Below are 22,163 nucleotides of genomic sequence, written 5' to 3'. Positions count from 1 at the left end.
CTGAGCGCAGTTGATCTCTGTGACAAGATCTCGAAACTTCAACTGATCTCTCAGATATGCAAGATGAGAGGATACTTACTTGCAATACTTGTGCTCCCACTTTTGAAACATTGCATTTGCGGTGATGTGAAGAACTTAGATGGAGACATCAAGGACTTTGTAGTTGGTAAAAGTAAGTTGTTCGTTCTTACTGACCATCGACTACATCAGATGAGCCTCGATCTTTCTGAGGAGAAGAGGAAGGACATCACTAATGCCACTCATCAAAATAGAGTCAACATTCTAGTGCCTTTTGACGACAACGACACCCTGATAACCTGTGGGACCTTTGGAGATGGATACTGCGAAGTTCTTGATATAAATGACATTACAAAGAGTATTTACTATGAAAGTGGTATCTCGGTAGGACCAAGACAGAATGAGAAATCTGTTGCGTTCATAGCAGGTCCAAGTACCAGTAGGTACCTTTTGGTTGGGAAAAATGACGAAAGCACTCAAGATTCCCAGTATCCTGTTGTTAAATTGTGGAACACTTTAACGTCTCAGTATAAGGGTATTTTCAACGACATAGAAGAAGAAATACACCCCTCCATCCAGAGCACCGCTAGAGATGTGGAGTTTGTTGACGGATTCCGTGTGTCTACATTTGTAAATAAATGTCTGCATTTATCATATGGGACTTTCACACATCACACATGCAATCTGCATAGGCTGCATCATCACCTAACAATAATATGCCTAATGATTCACTGTTGAACAGTCTTTTAAATTCTTATCATCTATATGGACATGGTGAGCAGCGTGCAAACAGATCTGTACGTGATATATTGATGATGTTTTTATCTAGATGTTCTACTCAAGATGAATGCTCAAATACTTCATGGGTGTCCATCCCAAAAAACTCTCTTAAGACACAGCTGCTTTCTTTTCAGATGACAGAGAACTCTTCTAGAAAGGTAGAGGGTCATAATCTTAAAATATTTATCATAATTTAGGGAATATATTTAAGAAATAATTTATAAGAACAAACATTGCCCTCTCCTACACAGATTACTCTACATCTTGCCTTGAGTCTGGAGAGCACAGGAAATCCCGCCTTCTCATGTTCCTTCACCACAGGAAGTGTGAATCTGTGTGACGGGTCTGATCTGACTGCAGTTTTCCCAAACTGCTCCTGTAGTTTTCCTGACCACATACTTTATACTGGAGGTTAGTTTTCTATTAATGAAGTTGTATGTGTGCTATTATACAGTACATTTTTGTAGTCAGAATATGATTTTTTATTATAACCATAAACATTTTTGATAATCTATTCAGTTTCAGAAGTCTCTGCTACTGTTACCATTAAGGATCAGAAGATCACAGAGACACTGACACTGAGGAACTGCTCCAGTATCACAGATAACACAAATGCTGCTTATACACAGTGAGAAAATGAAATTCAGTGTGAAGAATTGCATAGTTCAGAAATGATAACACAGATCTTTATAGGTTATATTAATACATCATATGTGCATGAATGCAGGTGTGTGCAGTGTGTCTCATCTGGGTGTCAGTGGTCCTCTTCCTCTCAGCGTTGTGATTGGACACATGGACCTGGACGGCAGTTACTCATACAGGTGAGACATACTGTATTCTACAATCCAGTGCTTCATTATACGTACTGGGAAATACATAACCTTTAAAAAGATTCAAGATTATATTAATTCATTGTTAATAGCTTAAATATCATTGTGTGGACTGAAGAAAACTCAGGAAGTAAATGAACCGCTCAGTTCTCTCTCTTTTTCTACTTTTTAGGATGCATGTAAAGATCTACTCTCTGAGATTATCTACAGAGTAAGTGTCATACTATTATGAACCCAATTTCACAGAATAGGGATGTTGTTTTTTCAGTTTGTTTCTATTTCAAATTAATATGACTTTGGAGTGCTGTCAATACAGAGAACAACGACAAAAATCGGTGTTGCCTACACCGTGTTATCCTCTTTTTAAAATTTGCACCCTGTTGACTTCAATGGGGAAAGTTTTTGACAGAGAACAACGATTTTTGTCGTTGTTCTCTGTATTGACAGCACTCCAAATTTACAAAAAAATGTAATTTACTCTTAAAATTTAAGAGTTCTCCTTTAACTTATGAATATGACTTTACAAGTGTCTGAGTATTTTGTTTTGCTTTTACTTTTTCTTAGGAATAATTTGCTCATAATATTCTCTTAAAGGGAAAATTTATCCAAAAATGAAAATTCTGTCATAATTTACTCACCCTCATGTTGTTTCAAACCCATTAAACTTTTGTTAATCTTTGATACCCAAATGAAGATATTTGTAATCAGAGAGATTTCTATCCCTCCATTGATATCCTACGCAACTATTACTTTGATGCTTCAAAATGTTCATAAAGAGTTTTAAAAACTAATCCATATGGATTGAGTGGTTTAGTCAAAATTTTCTGACAGATTTAATTTTAGGATTTTATATAAAGCGATCAAGTCTCTACCGAAAATTTGGACCAAACCACTCAATTCATATTAGTTTTACAATCTCTTTATGAACTTTTTGAAGCGTCAAAGTGGTAGTTGCGTAGCTGTCAATGGAGGCACAGAAATCTGTCATATTTCATTAAAAAAAATATGTTCATTTGTGTTCCGAAGATGAACGAATGTCTATGGGTTTGGTATGACGAGGGTGAGTAATTAATGACAGAATTTAAATATTTGGGTGAACTAACCTTTTAAAACAACAGTAGTTTTCTTGTACATCATATCAGCAGCAAACAATGTATCAATCATCATGCTTTTTAAATTATATATAATATATTTTTTATATTTTCAATTATATATTATAATTTTTTATTATCTAATTATGTCATTTTTTATTCAAAAAAATATTTTTAACTTCATTAAAAATGTTGTGGCCATATTAAATTATATAGATTTTTTTTTTTTTTTTTAACGCCCTTTCTTTATGAGTGCAACTTTTGTCTCCTGTAGGAGCCAGAGATTCTCTCTCTGGAGCCCAACAAGGTTTCTTTCCATGGCAGAAACAACGTTTTACTAAGAGGAAGGAACCTGGAATCTGTCACAAAAATCCATTTTCAAGGGGATCTGGAGTGTATTCCTAAAGAGTGAGATTATGTGTGTTTGTGTTTAGTCGTATTTATGAATGTGTGTAGATTAAGATAAATTATATTGTATATCTGTGCATGAATGTTTCCCCTCAGATCTCCAGTGTTTGATCGCTCCAACAACACTTTAAGGTTCCACATTCCTCCCAGTGGAACTAAAGCAAAAGTGAAAGTGTGTGTTGTTACTCCTGACAACCGTTGTCATGGTAACAGTACCATCACTTACAGTTCCCAGCCCAGCTGCACAGGAATACAGCCCACAGTCTCCTGGAGGAGGTAAGAGCTTTCAGACCACTGGCAGAATAGCTTCCATATCCCATCAGTTTTACTTCCATTGGTTGCTGAAACATCTTGAATTTAGTGTCTTTGTGTTTGTGTGTGTGTGTGTGTGTATGTGTGTGAAATACACATTCAGGAAAGTTAGTGGGAGGAATTAAAATGTTAATACTGTACTTTTACTTTAACATAGTTTATTATGCATTATTGACTGAAATTGGTTTTAATATCTCTTTATTCAGTGGTGGAAGGAAGATTCATGTTCAGGGGAGCAATATGGAATCTGTGGAATCAGTTATTGTCCTTCACTCTAATAAAGAGCTTCAAACACAATACAGCAGAAGCTCAGGGGTAAGACTGACACACAGAGGTCAAAGGGTGAATTATGTCAAAGAATCAAGGGGATAAAATCTTTAATTAAAGTCATATTGGAGTAATTTTTCATTGTCTCTCTTTTCTCAGGGCTTTTGGTTTCATTCCCCCCGTTATTATGGCAGTGGACTGTTAAACTTATTATTGAAAGTTGTGAACTCCACTATTGACTGTGGGTATTTGTCCTACGAGCCTGATCCCGAATTCACATTCACCACCTTACAGGTGGCCAACGACCTACTGGTGAACATTCAGGTAAAGAATTGCTAAAAACTGAGCAAGACCTGAACTTAACACTTGAACTTAACTTAACTTGAGTTAACACAAATTCATCTTGTGGATCTCTCTTTCTCAGAAAAAGGCAGATGCATTGACCTTGAGTATGAGTGAGGTGAAAGTGACGGGTCTACAGGGAGATCAGCAGTGTCAGTGTGTTTTGGAGGTGTTTGAGTCCAATGCCATCATCTGTAAGATTAAAGGAGAATCAGGAGCCATCACAGATGTGGACTCAATAACTGTACGTCTGGTTTTTGATATTTTCATTTCTTTGGTAAATCTATAAACATGGAAGTTCATATTTTGACTTGATAATTGCTGTTAACTGTGCTGTGTTAAGTTTCATTTAAATCTTATTAAAGGAACACTTCGACTTTTTGGGACTTTAGCTTATTCACAGTATCCCCCAGAGTTAGATAAGTCCATATATACCTTTTTCATCTCCGTGCGTGCTTTAAGTCTGTTTGACGCACCCACCGCTAGCCTAGCTTAGCACAAAGACTGGATGTAAATGGCTACAGCTAGCATACTAATCCCAATAAGTGACAAAATAACGCCAACATTTTCCTTTTTACATGTTGTGATTTGTATAGTCACAGTGTTTACAAATAACAAGGTCATATGAGACACAGACATTTTTTAAACGTTTAAATACTGGGAACTATTTTCTCAGAAGGCAAAACACTGCTACTTGGGCGGAGAAATGAGCGCAGCACCCGAGAAGAGCCGTTCCGTCAACAAAACCAACTAACTAGCTAGTAGCGAACGTGATTCGTGATCATGGCTGACTCTGAGGAATTGTCAGAGGATTTTTATTTGGTATCAAACCAAGATCCAAAACAATATCGTTTTGAGCCAGAATACACAGACGAGGAGTTACAAACTTTGGAAGCTGATAAACAATGCCGAACAGACTGAGGTCGAGGGGAGAATCAGAACGGGAGTAGCCTACTATTTCACAAACAAGGTTACTGTTTCTCAAAAATGAAAACTGCCCATCCCCCCCCTCCAATTCATTAGCAAGTTGAAGGCTTCAGTCCTGAAAGTTACCTTTAGCGCCGCTTATTTGTTACTGGGGCGATAGAGCGCGTTTGTGACAACACAATACTAACATTACAGGGGATACATGGAGCCCGGGAACAACTGAAATAGTAGTGATCACCCTATTCATGTAATAGTGTCACGAAGGTTACATTACATCTAACGTTAATGGCACTGTAACAGTAGGCTAGTCATCTAAAAACATAACGGAACACTTACCGCAGCCGCAGGTGATCCACTTTGTCCTGTCTTTACTATCGATGAAATGGCCGTAACGTTATCCTTCAGAACACGTTTCATGGTCCGTGTGGCAAATTCCATTTTTTCAAAATAGTCGTCCTCAGTGAAATGTTCTAAACAAACGCGATAGTCCTTGATGATGTTTACAGGTGTGTTTGGATCTATATCCAGAGCAAGTAGCCATTGACTCATCAGGTCAGTGTTTTTGGTTGGAATTCCCCTGTTTATTATCGCAGCTCTTTACAAAACAGCGAACACCCATGATTGTAAACTTTGCATTTACTATCTAGTAGGTTAATTGCTGACTCTATTACTCCAACTCTGAGCGAACTCCTGGGGCCTGTTTCAGAAAGGAGGTTAAGTGAAAACTCTGAGTATGTTAACCCTGAAATGAGGGAAACTCTGAGTTTTCTGTTTCAGAATGGGAGGTATGTTAAACCTGAGAAAGCAGGGTAAGTCAAGCCTGTTTCAGAAAGAGAGGTAACTTATACTCCGAGTCAGTTACCATGGTAACTTACTCTGTGAACCTAACCTGGTCGGGAGCAGGTTTTGTTCAGTAAACCCAGAGTTTCTTTCGGTCTCCTCCCCTTTTTTAAAGTGGAAGTGGTGTTTAAACACCTAATTCATTCTTTCAGTACATTTTTATTAATAAAATTAATCTTTTATTAATAAATAAAATATTGCCTTTTTTGAGTTACATAATGTAGTTCTAAACAAATTCTACAGAATTAAACTGTGGCATTTACTGAAAATCACTGAACTGTTCATCTGTGCACCAGAAGTTGATGGACCATCCTCCTGCTGTTCTTCCACACTCTGGGGGCGGGGAGAGATAAGAATACCCATTTATACTTAGATTTAAACTTAGATTCTATAGGCTACTCCACATAAAAATGTGAAATCTGAATGTGTAGATTGTTTGATGTGTAGACACAATGTTAACATTACCTCTGTAGGCCTCACTGTGGCAGCAGAAACTCTTTATCCCCATGTGATGAGCATTTGGTTGAGTACACTTTATAACACTATTTGTCATAATTCTGGTGTATTGAGTAGGCGACTTACGACTGCCTGGGGTTCTGTTGGGACAGGAGGCTCCAAAAGACAGATATTACCATCAGAATATTGGGACCAACAAAAATCCTAACCCAAAGTAAAATAAATGGAAATATCAAAAATAGCCTATATCAAAAATAACACATATGTAAACCTACATTTTATGAAGGCCCTTGGATCTTTGGGACTGGATCTGAAGTCCGTCCAGGAATTCCCTCAGCCAAAAATGCTGCAGCACTGCTACACTGGATGCTTTAGATATTTAATATGTCACATGCTCAAGCCTTACTTGACTGAATTATGTTTTTATATTTAATTTTCAGCTGCTGCCATGTTCTTTTAATGCCTGCAGGATTGCACCTATACATGAAAATTAAAATTAGGTTGAATAGCATACTGTTCTTCCAGTTTCACCTCTGATATTATAACATTTGGGCAAGTTACTTGTATTACTAACTACAAATGACATCTTAAACAGTGTAATTAGATTAATGTAATAATGACTATCTTTAGAAATTATTGGTCTACTTATTACTAATTACTAAATCCCATGTCAACCTTAAACATTTGAACAATACAAGGAGAGACAAACAAATAAACAATATACAGCTGCATAAATTATTCTTGAATTGACCAAAGTGTGTAGAGGTAGAAGGTTACATTAAAAATATAACTTTTAAAAATGTATGTTAAATAGCCTACAGAATTGTTCTATAGTCTAATACAATTACATCAGATTTAACTTTAAATTACAGAAGAATTAAGAGTAATCCCTTTAATTAAACTACAGTATTTAGATTACTTGGTAATTAATTACACCCATCACTGTATAACAGTAATTAAAATGTGAAGAAATATGAAGACCTCTTTTTGTCTGGCGCTGTTGCCATGGTGACTCGTAATATCTGTGCTCCATTGATAATGGCTTTTTATAGTTGTGGTGCAAGCGCTTAACTCAGAGTCAGTCAACTCAGAGTTGATTGAACTAACTCATTTCAGCTGTTCTGAAACCGAAAACTCAGAGTTTCCCATCTCAGGGTAAGTCAACTCAGAGTTCAAGTTTTAACTCAGAGTTGGTTGAACCTCCTTATTGAAACAGGCCCCTGCTCCTCACCACGGCGCTTCTTGGGTGCTGCGCTCATCACTCCGCCCAAGTAGCCGTGCTTCGCCTTCTGAGAAAATAGTTCCCAGTATTTAAACGTTTAAAAAATGTCTGTGTCTTATATGACCTTGTTATTTGTACACACTGTGACTATACAAATCACAACATGTAAATAGGAAAATGTTGGCGTTATTTTGTCACTTATTGGGATTAGTATGCTAGCTGTAGCCATTTACATCCAGTCTTTGATTGTGCTAAGCTAGGCTAGCGGTGGGTGCATCAAACAGACAGCACGCACAGAGATGAAAAAGGTATGTATGGACTAATCTAACTCTGAGGGATACGGTGAATAAGCTAAAGTCCCAAAAAGTCGAAGTGTTCCTTTAAATCAACTTTATGAGATTAAAAGACATTGCTTTTCATTGTCATTTCAGATCACGATTGGGAATTATGTTCTCAGGATGGGGAATCCAAAGCATTTGTTCTGCCTCAGACCACAGAACACACCTGGCCAAGTATGAAAGAACAATGAAAACACTCACAGAAAAAAAAAATTATTAAAAAAAAAAAAAAAATGTTTTGTCATTGCTTTAACTATTCAACAACGTGCGCTCAAATATCCTGTGAGAGCAATCCTGAGACTGAACATCAGGTGGCGCTATATACTTACAATCAACTCAAAGTTCCTGCAGAGGACTGGTTTGTTATTTACAGTTATTTTGTTAGAGAATGCTTTCATCGATTCTTTTTCATCGAACACCTACAAAATTCTTCTATTATTTTTTGTTATTATTCTGGTAATTTATGTTATCATTATTCCGCCTTACACCTCATACTTATTAATAAACATGCCAAACTGTGATGAAGACGAGCCTACCAGCCCGTCTTCGGGGAGAAATGTGAGTCCGTGTATGGATGTAAAAGGATGGCGCACTCGCAGAAGCACTTCGTGCAAGGTGGAATTTATTTACAGTGCCAATAAGAAGACCGTCCACAGTGAAGTATATGTACAGGTGCACACAGAAAGAAAAGAAAAGAAAAAATCCCTGAAAGTACAACAAAAAAATAAAGACGAAAACTCTTCAACAAAAAAAAAACGTATCTACCGTACACCAGTTCACAAAGGTTTTGGTTTGCTTGAGGCACCACAGTTGCACTCTCGCTTTCCGACTTGGTTAACAAGTGATGACTTCAGGTTTGGCCTTGGCTTAAATAGGCCAAGCCCCGCCCCTTTTTGGGCCACACCAATCCCCGAAACATATAACAATTAATAAACATACAAATACTTCATCTATTTGATTATCCATTCCCAATATATTATATATATTAATAATACATTAATAATATATTTATAATACACATATACACAAATAAAACCATACATTCACACATAATACACTTAACACATAATTTTTCCATTTGAGTACACCCCTATTCACACTAGACAATGGTTTCGTCAGCTTCCGGTTTTGATGCGCCGACGCGACCCCGCCATGACGTCATAAACGGCCGCCGCTCAATCGTTCGGTTCGGCCGCTGGCGCTGGAAGACTGACTACGCCCACACAGACAAACAATACGGACGACACAATCAGACAGTGCAATGTAAGTGTATGAAATGACCGGGGAATGAATATGGAAGGGAGAGTGGAGAAATGGATGAATGTCCAGGTGCTATCATCATCGCGTGTGCACCCACTCCTATGATAGCTGCTATGGTAGGGAGGAACGAGATGTTGATGAATGAGGTCAGTATGTATGTGCGTATATATGCCTGTGCCAGTGCTGCTTCCCCAGCGGTGGCAGCTAATGTGACTTTATCACATCACCTTCCCCCTCTCCTAGCCGCATACTGGCCGGAAACCTGGACAGGTAGTCGGCTACCACGTTGAGTCTTCCCGGTCGGTGCCGTATCTTGAAGCAGTATGGCTGCAGGGCGAGGTACCACCGTGTGACTCTGGCATTGTGGTCCTTCATGGACTGAATCCAGGTTAGGGCCCGGTGGTCGGTTTCTAGATCGAACTCTCGACCAAGGAGGTAGTAGCGTAAGCTGTCCAGGGACCACTTGATGGCGAGACCTTCCTTCTCGACCGCTGAATATCTAGTTTCCCGGGGCAGTAGCTTACGGCTGAGGTAAACAACTGGTCTCTCTTCTCCAGCGCTTCCCTGGGCAAGGACCGCACCAATCCCGGTTGCGGACGCGTCTACTTGCACTAGGAACCTCTGAGAAAAGTCTGGACTCTGCAGGACTGGGCTGGAGCACATCTTGTCTTTTAGCATTGTGAAAGCTGTCTCGCAGTCATCGGTCCATGGAATAGGATTCTTCACTAGTTTTGACAACAGGTTGGTCAGGGGGACCGCAATGGAGGCAAAGTTTGGTACAAATCTCCTGTACCAGCCCACCAGTCCTAAGAATGACCTCACTTCTTTCTTGGTCTTTGGTTGTGGGCTCCTTTGGATTGCCTCCACCTTGTCAATCTGTGGTCTCAGTTGTCCGTTGCCCAGGTGATACCCAAGGTAGTTTGCCTCTTGCTTTGCCCACTCACATTTTGAAACATTTAATGTCAATCCTGCTTTCTCTATCCTCTTTAGGGTTTTTTGGAGGTGTTGAAGATGCTCTTCCCAAGAGTTGCTATGGATTACCACGTCATCCAGGTACGCCGCAGACCAGTCTTCACAGTCTTGGAGGACTCTGTCCATCAGCCTCTGGAATGTGGCTGGTGCCCCGTGCAGGCCAAAAGGAAGGACTGTGAATTGATATAGTCCTAGTGGTGTTCGGAATGCAGAGTATGGTCTGGACTGAGGGTTGAGGGGTACCTGCCAGTATCCCTTACACAGGTCTAACGTGGTGATGTACTGGGCTCTTCCAATTTTCTCCAGCAGATCATCTATTCTGGGCATGGGGTATGCATCAAATTTAGATTGGGCGTTGAGCTTGCGGAAGTCGATGCAGACACGCAGGGATCCGTCCTTCTTGGGTATGATCACCATTGGGCTGCTCCACTCGCTCGTCGAAGGTTCTATCACTCCTAGCTCCTTCATCACCTTGATCTCTTCCTTTAAGGGTTCCACCAGCCTCTCAGGCACCCGGTAAGGACGTTGGCGTGATGGTGTGGGATCGGAAAGGTGGATGGTATGTTGGGTTAGCTCAGTCCGTCCAGGCCTCTGACGGAACAAAGCGGGAAACTGGTTCAGGAGGCGCTGCAGCTCTTTCCTCTTGGAGTCCTCTAGGTGCAATAGATTCACCACAGACGGCTGCCTCTTTGCATCCTCTGATTCCTCTTCCACCTCCACCTTCCTCACCAGAAGAGATGTTTCGGGTCCCTTACCGGGTGGCTCCTTCCACTCCTTTAGTAGGTTCACGTGGTAGGTCTGCCTGGTCTTGCCCTTGTCCGGATGATGAACTTCATATGTAACTGGCCCCATCTTGCGGACGACGCTGTATGGTCCTTGCCATTTAGCCAGTAGCTTGCTCGTCGAAGTTGGCAACAGGAGTAATACCTTCTGCCCCGGTTGGAATTGTCGTAGCCTGGCGTGTTGGTCATACCATCTTTTCTGTGCTCGTTGTTTTTCCTGTAGGTTCTCTTTGGCTTGTTCTCTGTACTGCTCCAGGCGATCTCGCATCTCTAGCACATACTGCACAATGCCACCTTTCTCCTCCATCTTGGATGCAGGTTCCTCCTCCCAGCCTTTCTTCAACAGGTCCAGGGGTCCTTGTACCTGCCATCCGTAGAGGAGCTCAAACGGTGAAAATCCTGTTGATGCTTGGGGTACCTCTCTGTAGGCAAAGAGAACAAACGGTACCCACTTGTCCCAATCTCGTCCTGTGTCCGCAACGAACCTCCGCAACATGTTCTTGAGGGTTTGGTTGAACCTCTCCACCAGACCGTCCGTCTGAGGGTGATATGGAGTGGTTCGGATGGCTTTTATGCCCAACTGCTTGTTCAGCTGCCCCATCAGTCGTGAGGTAAAGTTCGTACCCTGGTCAGTCAGGATCTCCTCAGGTATGCCGACTCTGGAGAAGAGTTGAACCAGGGCATGGATGATCTTCGTTGTGGTGATAGAACGGAGTGGGAAGGCCTCAGGATACCTTGTGGCGTAGTCGTTGACTACCAGGATGTAGCGATGTCCAGCACTGCTCTTTTCCAATGGTCCCACAATGTCCATGGCGATCCGCCTAAAAGGTGCAGAGATGACAGGGAGGGGTTGCAGGGGTGCTCTGCCCCGCTGGGATACAGCACCCGTCTTTTGGCAGATAGCACATGTGTTGCAGTGCGTTTGTACATCAGTGTATAGTGTGGGCCAGTAAAAGCGTGAGCTAATACGTGCATATGTTTTCTGTTGTCCTAGGTGGCCAGCCCATGGAACAGTGTGTGCAAGGTGCAGAACAAGATAACGACAACAAGATGGTACAATCAGACGAGTCACATCATTCGTTCGCACATACAACACACCATTCATCACTACATATTCTTCTTTGCACAGATTCAAATTCTTTCCACACTCAGCTTTGACAAATAAGGGCTTTAAAGTTTCATCTTCCCTTTGGAGTTGTGCTATGTTCCCTGGGACCTTCCAGCCATTAACTTCAAGGCCCTCCACCGAGGCTTCAGAGGCTGAGGTACCCAGGTACTTTGCGAGCCGCCTTTGGCGCCGTGACTTTTTAGGGCCTTTAGTCCCGCCCTGCAACAGACTACCATCCAAGTCTGGCAGTGGCTGCAGACCTGCCCTGGCTTGAGCTCGAGTAAGAGCAGGACATGACAAATTCACTGTGGCAGTGGCAAAAGAATGTTCAGAGTCCTTGATGGTGGGTTGCAAGAGTTCATATAACACTGGCAAGTCTCTTCCTAGAATCATATCAGCTGGTAAATTGTCCACTATGGCAACATTAAGCAAGTACATTTGTTCCTGTACCTCTACCATTATCTCAGCTCGGGGATACTGCTTTACATCCCCATGCACGCATTGAACAGAGGTAGTGTTCACATAATTGACATTATTTACAAAGCATGATTTCAACATTGACAGAGAACTTCCAGTGTCCAAGAGTGCCTTTAGGGCATGTCCGTTAGCAGTCACATCATATACATTCTGACCCTCCCCCACAGAGTCAAAATCACAGTCCCCTTCTCTAGGCACATAACAAAACCCTGTAAGCTTCGCTTTGCGAGCGGGACACACCGCTGCTTTGTGGCCCGGCTGCTGGCAGTAAAAGCAAAGCAAGTCTTTGGCTGTTGACTTTGGACCTTGTACCTGGTCAGCTAGTTCCACACGACCCCTTTCAGCCCCAGTGTTAAGTGAAACACCACGTACAATACCTTTGAGTGGTTGAGTACGAAGACCGCCGCGATGAGCATTCAGGTACTGCTGAGCCAACTTTGCTGCCGCCAGTCCTGACCTCGGCTCGTGCTCTCTCACCCAGGTGCGTGCGTCGTAGGGTAGCACCCGAAGAAGCTGCTCCAGGATGATGGCCTCTCCGATCTCCTCTTTGGAGTGCTCCTCCGGTCGAACCCACCGCTTGTACAGATTCTTTAGCCGGTGGTAAGTCTCTGTTGGTGACTCTGCAGCTGGGACTGTAGACGATCGGAAGCGCTGGCGGTAGGTCTCGGGAGATATATTGAACTTCTCCAGCAGTGCTTCCCTCAGATCAGTGTAGACCTCAGCTTCCTCCTCGTCCATTGCCAGGTATGCTTCCAATGCTCGCCCAGTCAGCAACGGAACCAGACGGTAGCTCCACTCCTCCTCGGGCCACCTCCAGGTCCTGGCCAGACGCTCGAACCGCCGAAGATAATTCTCGATGTCTTCCCCCTCCTGGAAGCTCGGCATCTTCGGATCAGCCCACTGTCTTGGCTCTCTCGGTGCTGCGGCATTCAGGGAGTCTTGGAAATAGGCTGGTCTGTGTCTTGTGGATACCTTCGGTGCTGGCGTTGGTAGCTCCATTCGTTCGCTTTCCGCGTCAAGTGAGGTCTCAGCTGGACGAATCGACTGCATGATGGATTCACGAAGACCGCGGAGCTCCTGCAGATATCGCTCCTCTCTCTGCTCTTGAGTGTTGAGAAATCTGCGCATCAGGGATACCATACCCTCGTCAGCTGTAGCGTCAGGAGTGATTGACTTGGTTGGTTGTGGACTGGACTTTGGTGAGATTCTGGGAAGACTCATGGCTCCCTCCTCATCCTCCGTATTCTCACCAGAATTCCAGGTCTCCTCCTCCTCTGACGCTGCCTTCTCTGTGGATCGTAAACCCGTCCTGGGTTTTCTACCTCTCGGCGCTGTCTTGCGAGTCGCCATCCCACCGCTGCCACCAAATGTGATGAAGACGAGCCTACCAGCCCGTCTTCGGGGAGAAATGTGAGTCCGTGTATGGATGTAAAAGGATGGCGCACTCGCAGAAGCACTTCGTGCAAGGTGGAATTTATTTACAGTGCCAATAAGAAGACCGTCCACAGTGAAGTATATGTACAGGTGCACACAGAAAGAAAAGAAAAGAAAAAATCCCTGAAAGTACAACAAAAAAATAAAGACGAAAACTCTTCAACAAAAAAAAACGTATCTACCGTACACCAGTTCACAAAGGTTTTGGTTTGCTTGAGGCACCACAGTTGCACTCTCGCTTTCCGACTTGGTTAACAAGTGATGACTTCAGGTTTGGCCTTGGCTTAAATAGGCCAAGCCCCGCCCCTTTTTGGGCCACACCAATCCCCGAAACATATAACAATTAATAAACATACAAATACTTCATCTATTTGATTATCCATTCCCAATATATTATATATATTAATAATACATTAATAATATATTTATAATACACATATACACAAATAAAACCATACATTCACACATAATACACTTAACACATAATTTTTCCATTTGAGTACACCCCTATTCACACTAGACAATGGTTTCGTCAGCTTCCGGTTTTGATGCGCCGACGCGACCCCGCCATGACGTCATAAACGGCCGCCGCTCAATCGTTCGGTTCGGCCGCTGGCGCTGGAAGACTGACTACGCCCACACAGACAAACAATACGGACGACACAATCAGACAGTGCAATGTAAAGGCTGATTTATACTTCTGCGTCGGACCTACGCCGGGGCCTCTACGCTGTAGGCAACGCGTTGGTTTTCATTTATACTTCTGCGTCGTTGTCCGCGTTGACGCGCGCAGAGGGAGCATGTGAAACCCGAGGGGAGCGGTCCTAGCAGACCAATCACAGCGCTTGCGTCCGCGTAGAATTGACGCGTTGTTACATTTTTGGAGAGGTGCACGTCAGGGTACGCCGAAGGGTACGCGCGCTACACACAGCCTACGACGTAGCTACGGCGTAAGTTCGACGCAGAAGTATAAATTGGGCTTTCGTGTATGAAATGACCGGGGAATGAATATGGAAGGGAGAGTGGAGAAATGGATGAATGTCCAGGTGCTATCATCATCGCGTGTGCACCCACTCCTATGATAGCTGCTATGGTAGGGAGGAACGAGATGTTGATGAATGAGGTCAGTATGTATGTGCGTATATATGCCTGTGCCAGTGCTGCTTCCCCAGCGGTGGCAGCTAATGTGACTTTATCACACAAACATAAAATCCTTTAAAAAAGAGTCTGGTCTGATTTAAATTAACAAGCACACACGAACTGCAAGTCACCAGCACACATTTCAGAGCACAGCGTGATTACTCTAAAATAAAATAGAATATAATATAATTTGTCTATATCTCTAACATGATATAAACCTTAAATATCTTAAGAACACTAAACGGTCTTCTAAACACAGATCTGAATTGTTCTGTATGTATCATCATCACATGTACTATGTTGTATACTAAAGATTCTACATTTTTAACAAACATACCAGCTGTGCATAAAATTTTAATATTTCATTGTAGTGCCTTTTTATTTCATACATTCAATAACATAACATATACAAAAGTGTGCAAATATCCGCCTAGTTCAGCTAAGCTAATATTATTATTAGGCTGTTTTTGTTGTTATTATCATCATCATTATTATGCCAGATGAACCGATGAGTTAAATAATGATTTTCAATGTAAAGAATTATGTTCTTAAACTAATTTCTTTCTGCATATACTGTAGGCTACAAATGTAGACCTATATTTTTCTATCGTCTGCGAAGTGTGTGATATTTGTGTCCAGTACGATATTTGTTTCATATTAATTTTCAGAGCCTTACAGTCAGGACACTAATACGAATGTTATTATTAAACAAGTTGTTATACAAACTACGTGGAAAAAAATCTTACTTCATAAAAACCCCTTCCTGTTGATGTCATCAGATAATCTCTAAAACGTTTAGGCCTATTCTACTTTTAAATTGTGTGCTTCGGTATACAAGGAACGCAGATCTTTTATTTTTATTTTTTATTACATTTCACGAAAGTAACTTTTTGGATAGATAAATGTTTCAGAAAGTAATCTACAATTTATCTGTATTTAAAACACCCCACCCTCCTCTCACAGCACTTTCACTTCCACTCACACCCGCGGACAGGCCCGGATTAAGAATTCAGAGGCCCCTGGGCACAATGTCTTGTAGGGCCCCCCTCCCCACACTACCCACACAATCAAGCATTTGAATTTCAAAATTCGATTCAGCGCGGGGTTATTTGAAGACTGCGCAGGAGCGGGTTGTTATGTCAGTGCTTTCTACACCTGCGCATGACCAATTATTTAATTCTATTTAAATTAATACAAATATCAGCATGCTTTTTATTGGTTATTAGGGCTGTAACAATATGAGATCCACGAACCTGTGTTGCGATGTGAGAAGGCAGAATCCCGAAACCCCCCTTCCAATTCCCAGAGTTATCCTTCCCGTCCAGATCCAATGCTACCACATTTTTAAATTACTATTAGTATTATTTGAAGTTAACATTATAAAATACGTAGACCTACACCACAAAACTAGTTGAGGATAAATTCTTTAAAAATTGGGCAATTCCAACGTTATCTGGATCATGTCTGCAGTAAAAACTTGAAATATAAATTCTCAGAAAATGCATTTACTACCAATATATTGAAACGTCTGTTTATATATCCATACTCCCTTAATAAAAGAGTCCAGACATTAGAAAAATATCAGTCTACACATGCGTTTTATATTTAATGTGAGGGAAATTACGGACGTGACACAAAAAATCTTTAACTTTTAGGTGGAAAAATCATTTTAATCAATGTTTCATCAATCAATTGCCTGGATTTAATAAATAAGTAGTAAATATAGCAGACAATAGATAATCACGACACGGAGGCGCTGGCGCGTGAACTGGAGCTCGTCTCATAAATGAATCGAAACTAAGCGTATACGGTAGCCTACTTGCCTCACAGACCTGAGAAATATATCTATAGAAAGTTTGAAATGTGTACTTTTAAACAGAACAATTCAAAACGAAAGAAAACAGCCTGCTCTCTGCTTATGTAAACCGGGTTTGGTGTATCGTTACAGCCCTATTGGTTATACATGGTGTCATTATCTGAAATGTAAAGAAAATTCTTCCCCTCGCTTGGGCCCCAAGTGCGCATGCGTTCCCATAATGCCCATTTGGGTAATCCGGGCTTGCCTGCGGACACATGAGCAGATGATCACTGTAACAAGAGCTCACAATAGAAGGCCTGTCCAACTGTCTCTTACAAAAGTAGGCCTGTCCAACTGCTCGTTCAGATATTTAAGATAAGAGTTATTTAAGATTATAATAAATGTAATGTCTGCTGTCAATAAAATGATTTCAAGAGAGTCGCCTACATACTTGTTCCTTTTACTCTTATTTTATGTAGGATTATGAAAAGTGTCTCATCACGAAATGGTATAACTTACTAAAACAAGTCAGGAAGTCATCAGGCATCTTCAGAGCCGCTGCTTTCACTTCTATCCACTTCAGCCGTGGACGCATCTGAGCGCAGCTGATCTCTGTGACAAGATCTCGAAACTTTAACTGATCTCTCAGATATGCAAGATGAGAGGATACTTACTTGCAATACTTGTGCTCCCACTTTTGAAACATTGCATTTGCAGTGATGTGGTGAACTTTGATGGAGACATCAAGGATTTTTTAGTTGGTAAAAGTAAGTTGTTCATTCTTACTGACCATCGACTACATCAGATGAGACTCGATCTTTCTGAGGAGAAGAGGAAGGACATCACTAATGCCACTCATCAAAATAGAGTCAACATTCTAGTGCCTTTTGACGACAACGACACCCTGATAACCTGTGGGACCTTTGGAGATGGATACTGCGAAGTTCTTGATCTGAATGACATTACAAAGAGTATTTACTATGAAAGTGGTATCTCGGTAGGACCGAGACAGAATGAAAAATCTGTTGCGTTCATAGCAGGTCCAAGTACCAGTAAGTACCTTTTGGTTGGGAAAAAGGACGAACAAACAAAACCTCAAGATCTGTATCCTGTTGTTAAACTGTGGAACACTTTACAGTCTCAAACTGGTGGGATTTTCAACTACATAGAGGACGGATCAATCCCCTTTATCTGGAGCACCGCTAGAGATGTGGAGTTTGTTGACGGATTCCAGAGAGTTTCTCCCTCAGAGTCCTACTTATTTCTCAATGCAAAGACTGACTCGGAGAGGAAAGTGCACGTCCTGTGGATGGACAGCAATAACAGAAAAAAGAAAGAGATCTTTAAATCCCTACAGGCTGCAACGATAGAGTGCTGCAATGATAAAGCTCGTCCAGTGCTCGTCTCCTCCACCGTTATTCCCTCAGGGAACGGTGTTATTTGGGCAGGAGTGTTCAGTGCGCAGAATCAGCAGGATCCGGAGAACACCGCGCTGGCTCTGTACGACATCAGTAGAGTTCGAGGCCAAGTGAAGGGTTTCTGCACTACTGGTGAAAAATGTGATTTTGAGGTTGGAAAATCATTTATGTGCTCAATATACATGCTTTTTTAATTTTTAAACATTATTTATTATTATAAAAAAATGTTTTTTTTACAAATGTTTAGTTGTTCTACTGATTTGAGTTATGTATAGTTGTAATAGAATATTTGACAAAACTTAATTTCACTATTCACCAAAGTCATAATATTTTTGTTCTTTGTGTTGCAGAGTGGTAGTAACCTTCAGCCGCTCTCTGTGGTGTTCAAGTACAGCTCAATGTCATCAGTGGCAGCAGTTAGAAGTGGATCCTGGATTGTGTTGTTCATAGGAACCAGTGATGGACAACTGATAAAGGTCTGTCTCATATCTTATTTTTCACTAATTTCTGAAAATTCTGTCTCCTCTGTAGACAGAATAAGGCTGTAAGTAAGCAAGTTTTATGTTATCGTGTCATTTATGTTATTCACGTGGTCATGAAAATGAGCTCTAGGTTTAAAAATGGTCATGGCATTAAAATGATAGGCCTATAACTACTGCAAACACAACAAGTGGTTTCTTTCCCAAACTTATTGAGAGAAAAAATAATATTAGATCTGTGGATTTGGCCATTCACATATTCTATGACGAAACATTTTAACCAGATTTTAGCTCAAAGGACCACTAATCTCTATAATGGTACCTTGATATATATTAAAAAAACACATTATCTTCAGAAATATGAATCATATTAGTAATAGCCTTACTATTGTTAGTGTTATTGTTACTACTATTATTATTATTATTATTATTATCATTATTCCTATTCCTTGTCATCCGGCCTCCCCTCATTCCTGATGAAAAGTCTAAGTGCTGTTATTATTGCTACTACTATTAGTATTATTGAATTATTATATAAGACTATATTATCATTTCTTCCTCATCGTCAAGTTATTATTTTTACTAATATTATCTTCATCAATATTATTGTCATAAATATGTTATTACGTCTGTTGTACATCTGTAAAGTTACTTCCACTCACACACCCAGTTACACTTGCACACACGCACACGCGCACACACATACACGCACACACTCACACACACCATGTTGGTTGTTATGTATGTTTTGTTTTTATTGTATCTGCCAACTGTTGTTATGTATGTTTTGTTTTTGTTGCATATTAATAAAAATAAATAAAAATAAAAAATAAAAACAAGAGGAGAATAAAAAAAGAAAGAAATATGAATCAGATTTGGAAAACTCCTATTTAAAGCATTATTACACAAAACAGAACTTGAAACATAATTAATATATTAAAACATAATTATATAACCTGTCACTTTCAACTATTTCAATGGTGAGTACACTCAAAGTCTTTGGTACACTTCAATATACTAGACGTACATTTATTGCTATTTTGTATGTATTGTTTTTATTATTATTGTGTTGTTGGTGGAATTGAAGAGTTTTTGTGACTTTTGGCAAATTGCAAATGGGTTTTTAGTGTAGTTGTATGCTGGACTATATTGTGTTTTGGTATTGTTTTAAATTATATTATATATTTAATTATATATGTTCTGGCAACGGTCCTGGTGATTAATATGACATCATAAAACAACATGTATAATAATTTTATTATACAATTAGATAAATAGTGCTTTACATTTCATGCCAACTACCCATATATTAAACCTTTATTTAGTTGCAATAAAATCAATGTAAACAAAACAATGCATAAAGTGAATAAAAGTTAAGAAAATTAGGTATCTATGTGGAAAAATAAAAAAATAAAATTATAGGACCTACACACAGACACTTGGAAAAATAAATGAATAATTATAAGCAATGACTAATTATGAGCTTCATCATATTTTTACTCTGACTCTCTTTTTGTGTCTTTATATTAACAGTCTGTTTTAGTTTCTGTTAGATCTGTTTTATAGTTTTTAACTTAGTTTCTGCATTTCTGAGAAACGTGCGCACTTTTGTGGAATCTGTGAATAATCATACGGTGATAGGAACTCGATATCTTAGTGACATGAATAAATTACATGAATAAAGCACAATCGTATGATGATTTGAGTAAAGTTTGAAAAATGATGCGGTTTGTATTTTTAGTTTATGTTGGATGAGAAATTCACACCAGGCTGTCCAATAGTGCTGTACAAATCTGATGATGAACGAGCAGTGCTTCCCAGAATGCACTTTGATCCAGTAGATTTCAAATATATCTACATCGCTCTGAGAAAAGAGGTGAGGTTTAAAACTGTACAGTTAATAAAAAGTGATACTCAACATTTAAAATATATTTTTTAACCTGTTGTTTTATCATGCTTGACAATATTTGTGATGCATATAGACTTTTGCACCTTTTCACGATTTTATTATTTATTTAATGTTTATTTGACAGGGACAAATGCATAGAACATTGCTTTATAAAGAATACAAAGTAGATGCCATGCATACAGGTTTATAGCCATGACTAATTTGCAACCCCTGTCCCTGGTTATGCTTGTAAAATTAAAACAGAAATTACAGAGTATTGAATTAAAAATGTATAACTATTAAAATACATACAATAAATACATCCCATTAAATGGGCTTAAATGGATGTAGAAATCACTATAAAACAGAGTCTAGACACATTTAACAATACAAAAACACAAAAGTATGCATATGTCTGTGCATGCTAACATATGCAACTTTATGTTTGTATGCATTGTGTTGTATCCTGTACAGTCAGTGTTCACAGAGTTGTTTCAGTTTCAGCCATTGAGTTCTGTCAATGTTTTAATTTCTGATGGTAAGGCGTTCCACAATTTTATGCTGACAACAAATTTCTTCTGACTGCTGTAATCAACCTATCTGGGGGTTTATTTCTCAATTTAAAAAGCAATGGGAACGCAATAGTGGATGTTTACTTGCTTTCTGCTCATGTTTTTGATGTAGCTCAGAAGAGTGTCTGTGGTTCAGTGTGCTAAATACAGCTCTCTGAAAGACTGCAGAGCTACTCTGGATCCTCTCTGCGGCTGGTGTTTGAACACACAGAGGTCAGATTCATATCTGTTGCACTTGTGAAGTTTTTATTAAGTATATATGCTAGCTACTTAAAAAAAATCAGTAACATGGCCAACATGACGCAACCTGACATAACAACTCTAAATTATATATTTCTGCTTGTCTAGATGCTCCAACCAGGACGAATGTTCAAAACCTCCATGGATGTCCACCCCAAAAGACTCACTTCAGGAACCTCTGGTTTCTTTTCAGGCTTGGGATGACAAATCTTCCAGAAAGGTATTATATTTGTTTGAAATATAACTATTTTTCATTCCTTTGACAACATATTAGCAATTCCTATTGACATATCAATACCCTCTCCTACACAGATTACTCTACATCTTGCCTTGAGTCTGGAGAGCACAGGAAATCCCGCCTTCTCATGTTCCTTCACCACAGGAAGTGTGAATCTGTGTGACGGGTCTGATCTGACTGCAGTTTTCCCAAACTGTTCCTGTAGTTTTCCTGACCACATACTTTATACTGGAGGTTGGTTCTCTGTCAGTGCATTGGATTGGTGTAGTTGTTTGCTTAATTGTACTGAATGTGCACTTGTAGTGTACTTCATATTATAAAAGTATATATTTTATACTATGTATTAACGAGAGTACGCTTCCATGACTAAACACTTACCACTCTTAAAAAATGCACTTCGTAATAATTTCAAATAAAAAAAAATTACTTTAAAGTATATTTTAAATCTTTGTTTTAATAAGTCAAGTACTTGCATTAAATATAAATTTAATTTAAAAATTATTTTCATTTAATTGTAAATAACATT

The 22,163-nt window shown here is 40.0% G+C and overlaps 1 protein-coding gene across 1 annotated transcript in view; it reads left to right on the top strand.

The window, feature by feature from the left end:
- Positions 1–63: 63 nt before the first annotated feature.
- Positions 64–22,163, top strand: part of LOC311082194 (uncharacterized protein) — a gene marked incomplete at its 5' end in the record, with an annotated part of 77,672 nt that continues 55,572 nt past the window's right edge. The window contains 18 exons of the mRNA XM_084112933.1: positions 64–402; positions 547–617; positions 848–956; positions 1,050–1,209; positions 1,318–1,426; positions 1,526–1,619; positions 1,801–1,839; positions 2,994–3,127; positions 3,224–3,403; positions 3,646–3,754; positions 3,866–4,030; positions 4,131–4,292; positions 7,925–8,005; positions 18,571–18,696; positions 20,441–20,575; positions 21,272–21,372; positions 21,508–21,619; positions 21,712–21,871. Coding sequence (XP_083969059.1) covers positions 64–402; positions 547–617; positions 848–956; positions 1,050–1,209; positions 1,318–1,426; positions 1,526–1,619; positions 1,801–1,839; positions 2,994–3,127; positions 3,224–3,403; positions 3,646–3,754; positions 3,866–4,030; positions 4,131–4,292; positions 7,925–8,005; positions 18,571–18,696; positions 20,441–20,575; positions 21,272–21,372; positions 21,508–21,619; positions 21,712–21,871 — 2,386 coding nt within the window. The remainder of the gene's footprint in view (positions 403–546; positions 618–847; positions 957–1,049; positions 1,210–1,317; positions 1,427–1,525; positions 1,620–1,800; positions 1,840–2,993; positions 3,128–3,223; positions 3,404–3,645; positions 3,755–3,865; positions 4,031–4,130; positions 4,293–7,924; positions 8,006–18,570; positions 18,697–20,440; positions 20,576–21,271; positions 21,373–21,507; positions 21,620–21,711; positions 21,872–22,163) is intronic.

The sequence above is a fragment of the Abramis brama genome (assembly GCF_963993115.1).
Source record: "Abramis brama genome assembly, chromosome: 4".
NCBI lineage: Eukaryota > Metazoa > Chordata > Actinopteri > Cypriniformes > Leuciscidae > Abramis > Abramis brama.
This window is presented reverse-complemented; position numbering and strand designations above follow the sequence as displayed.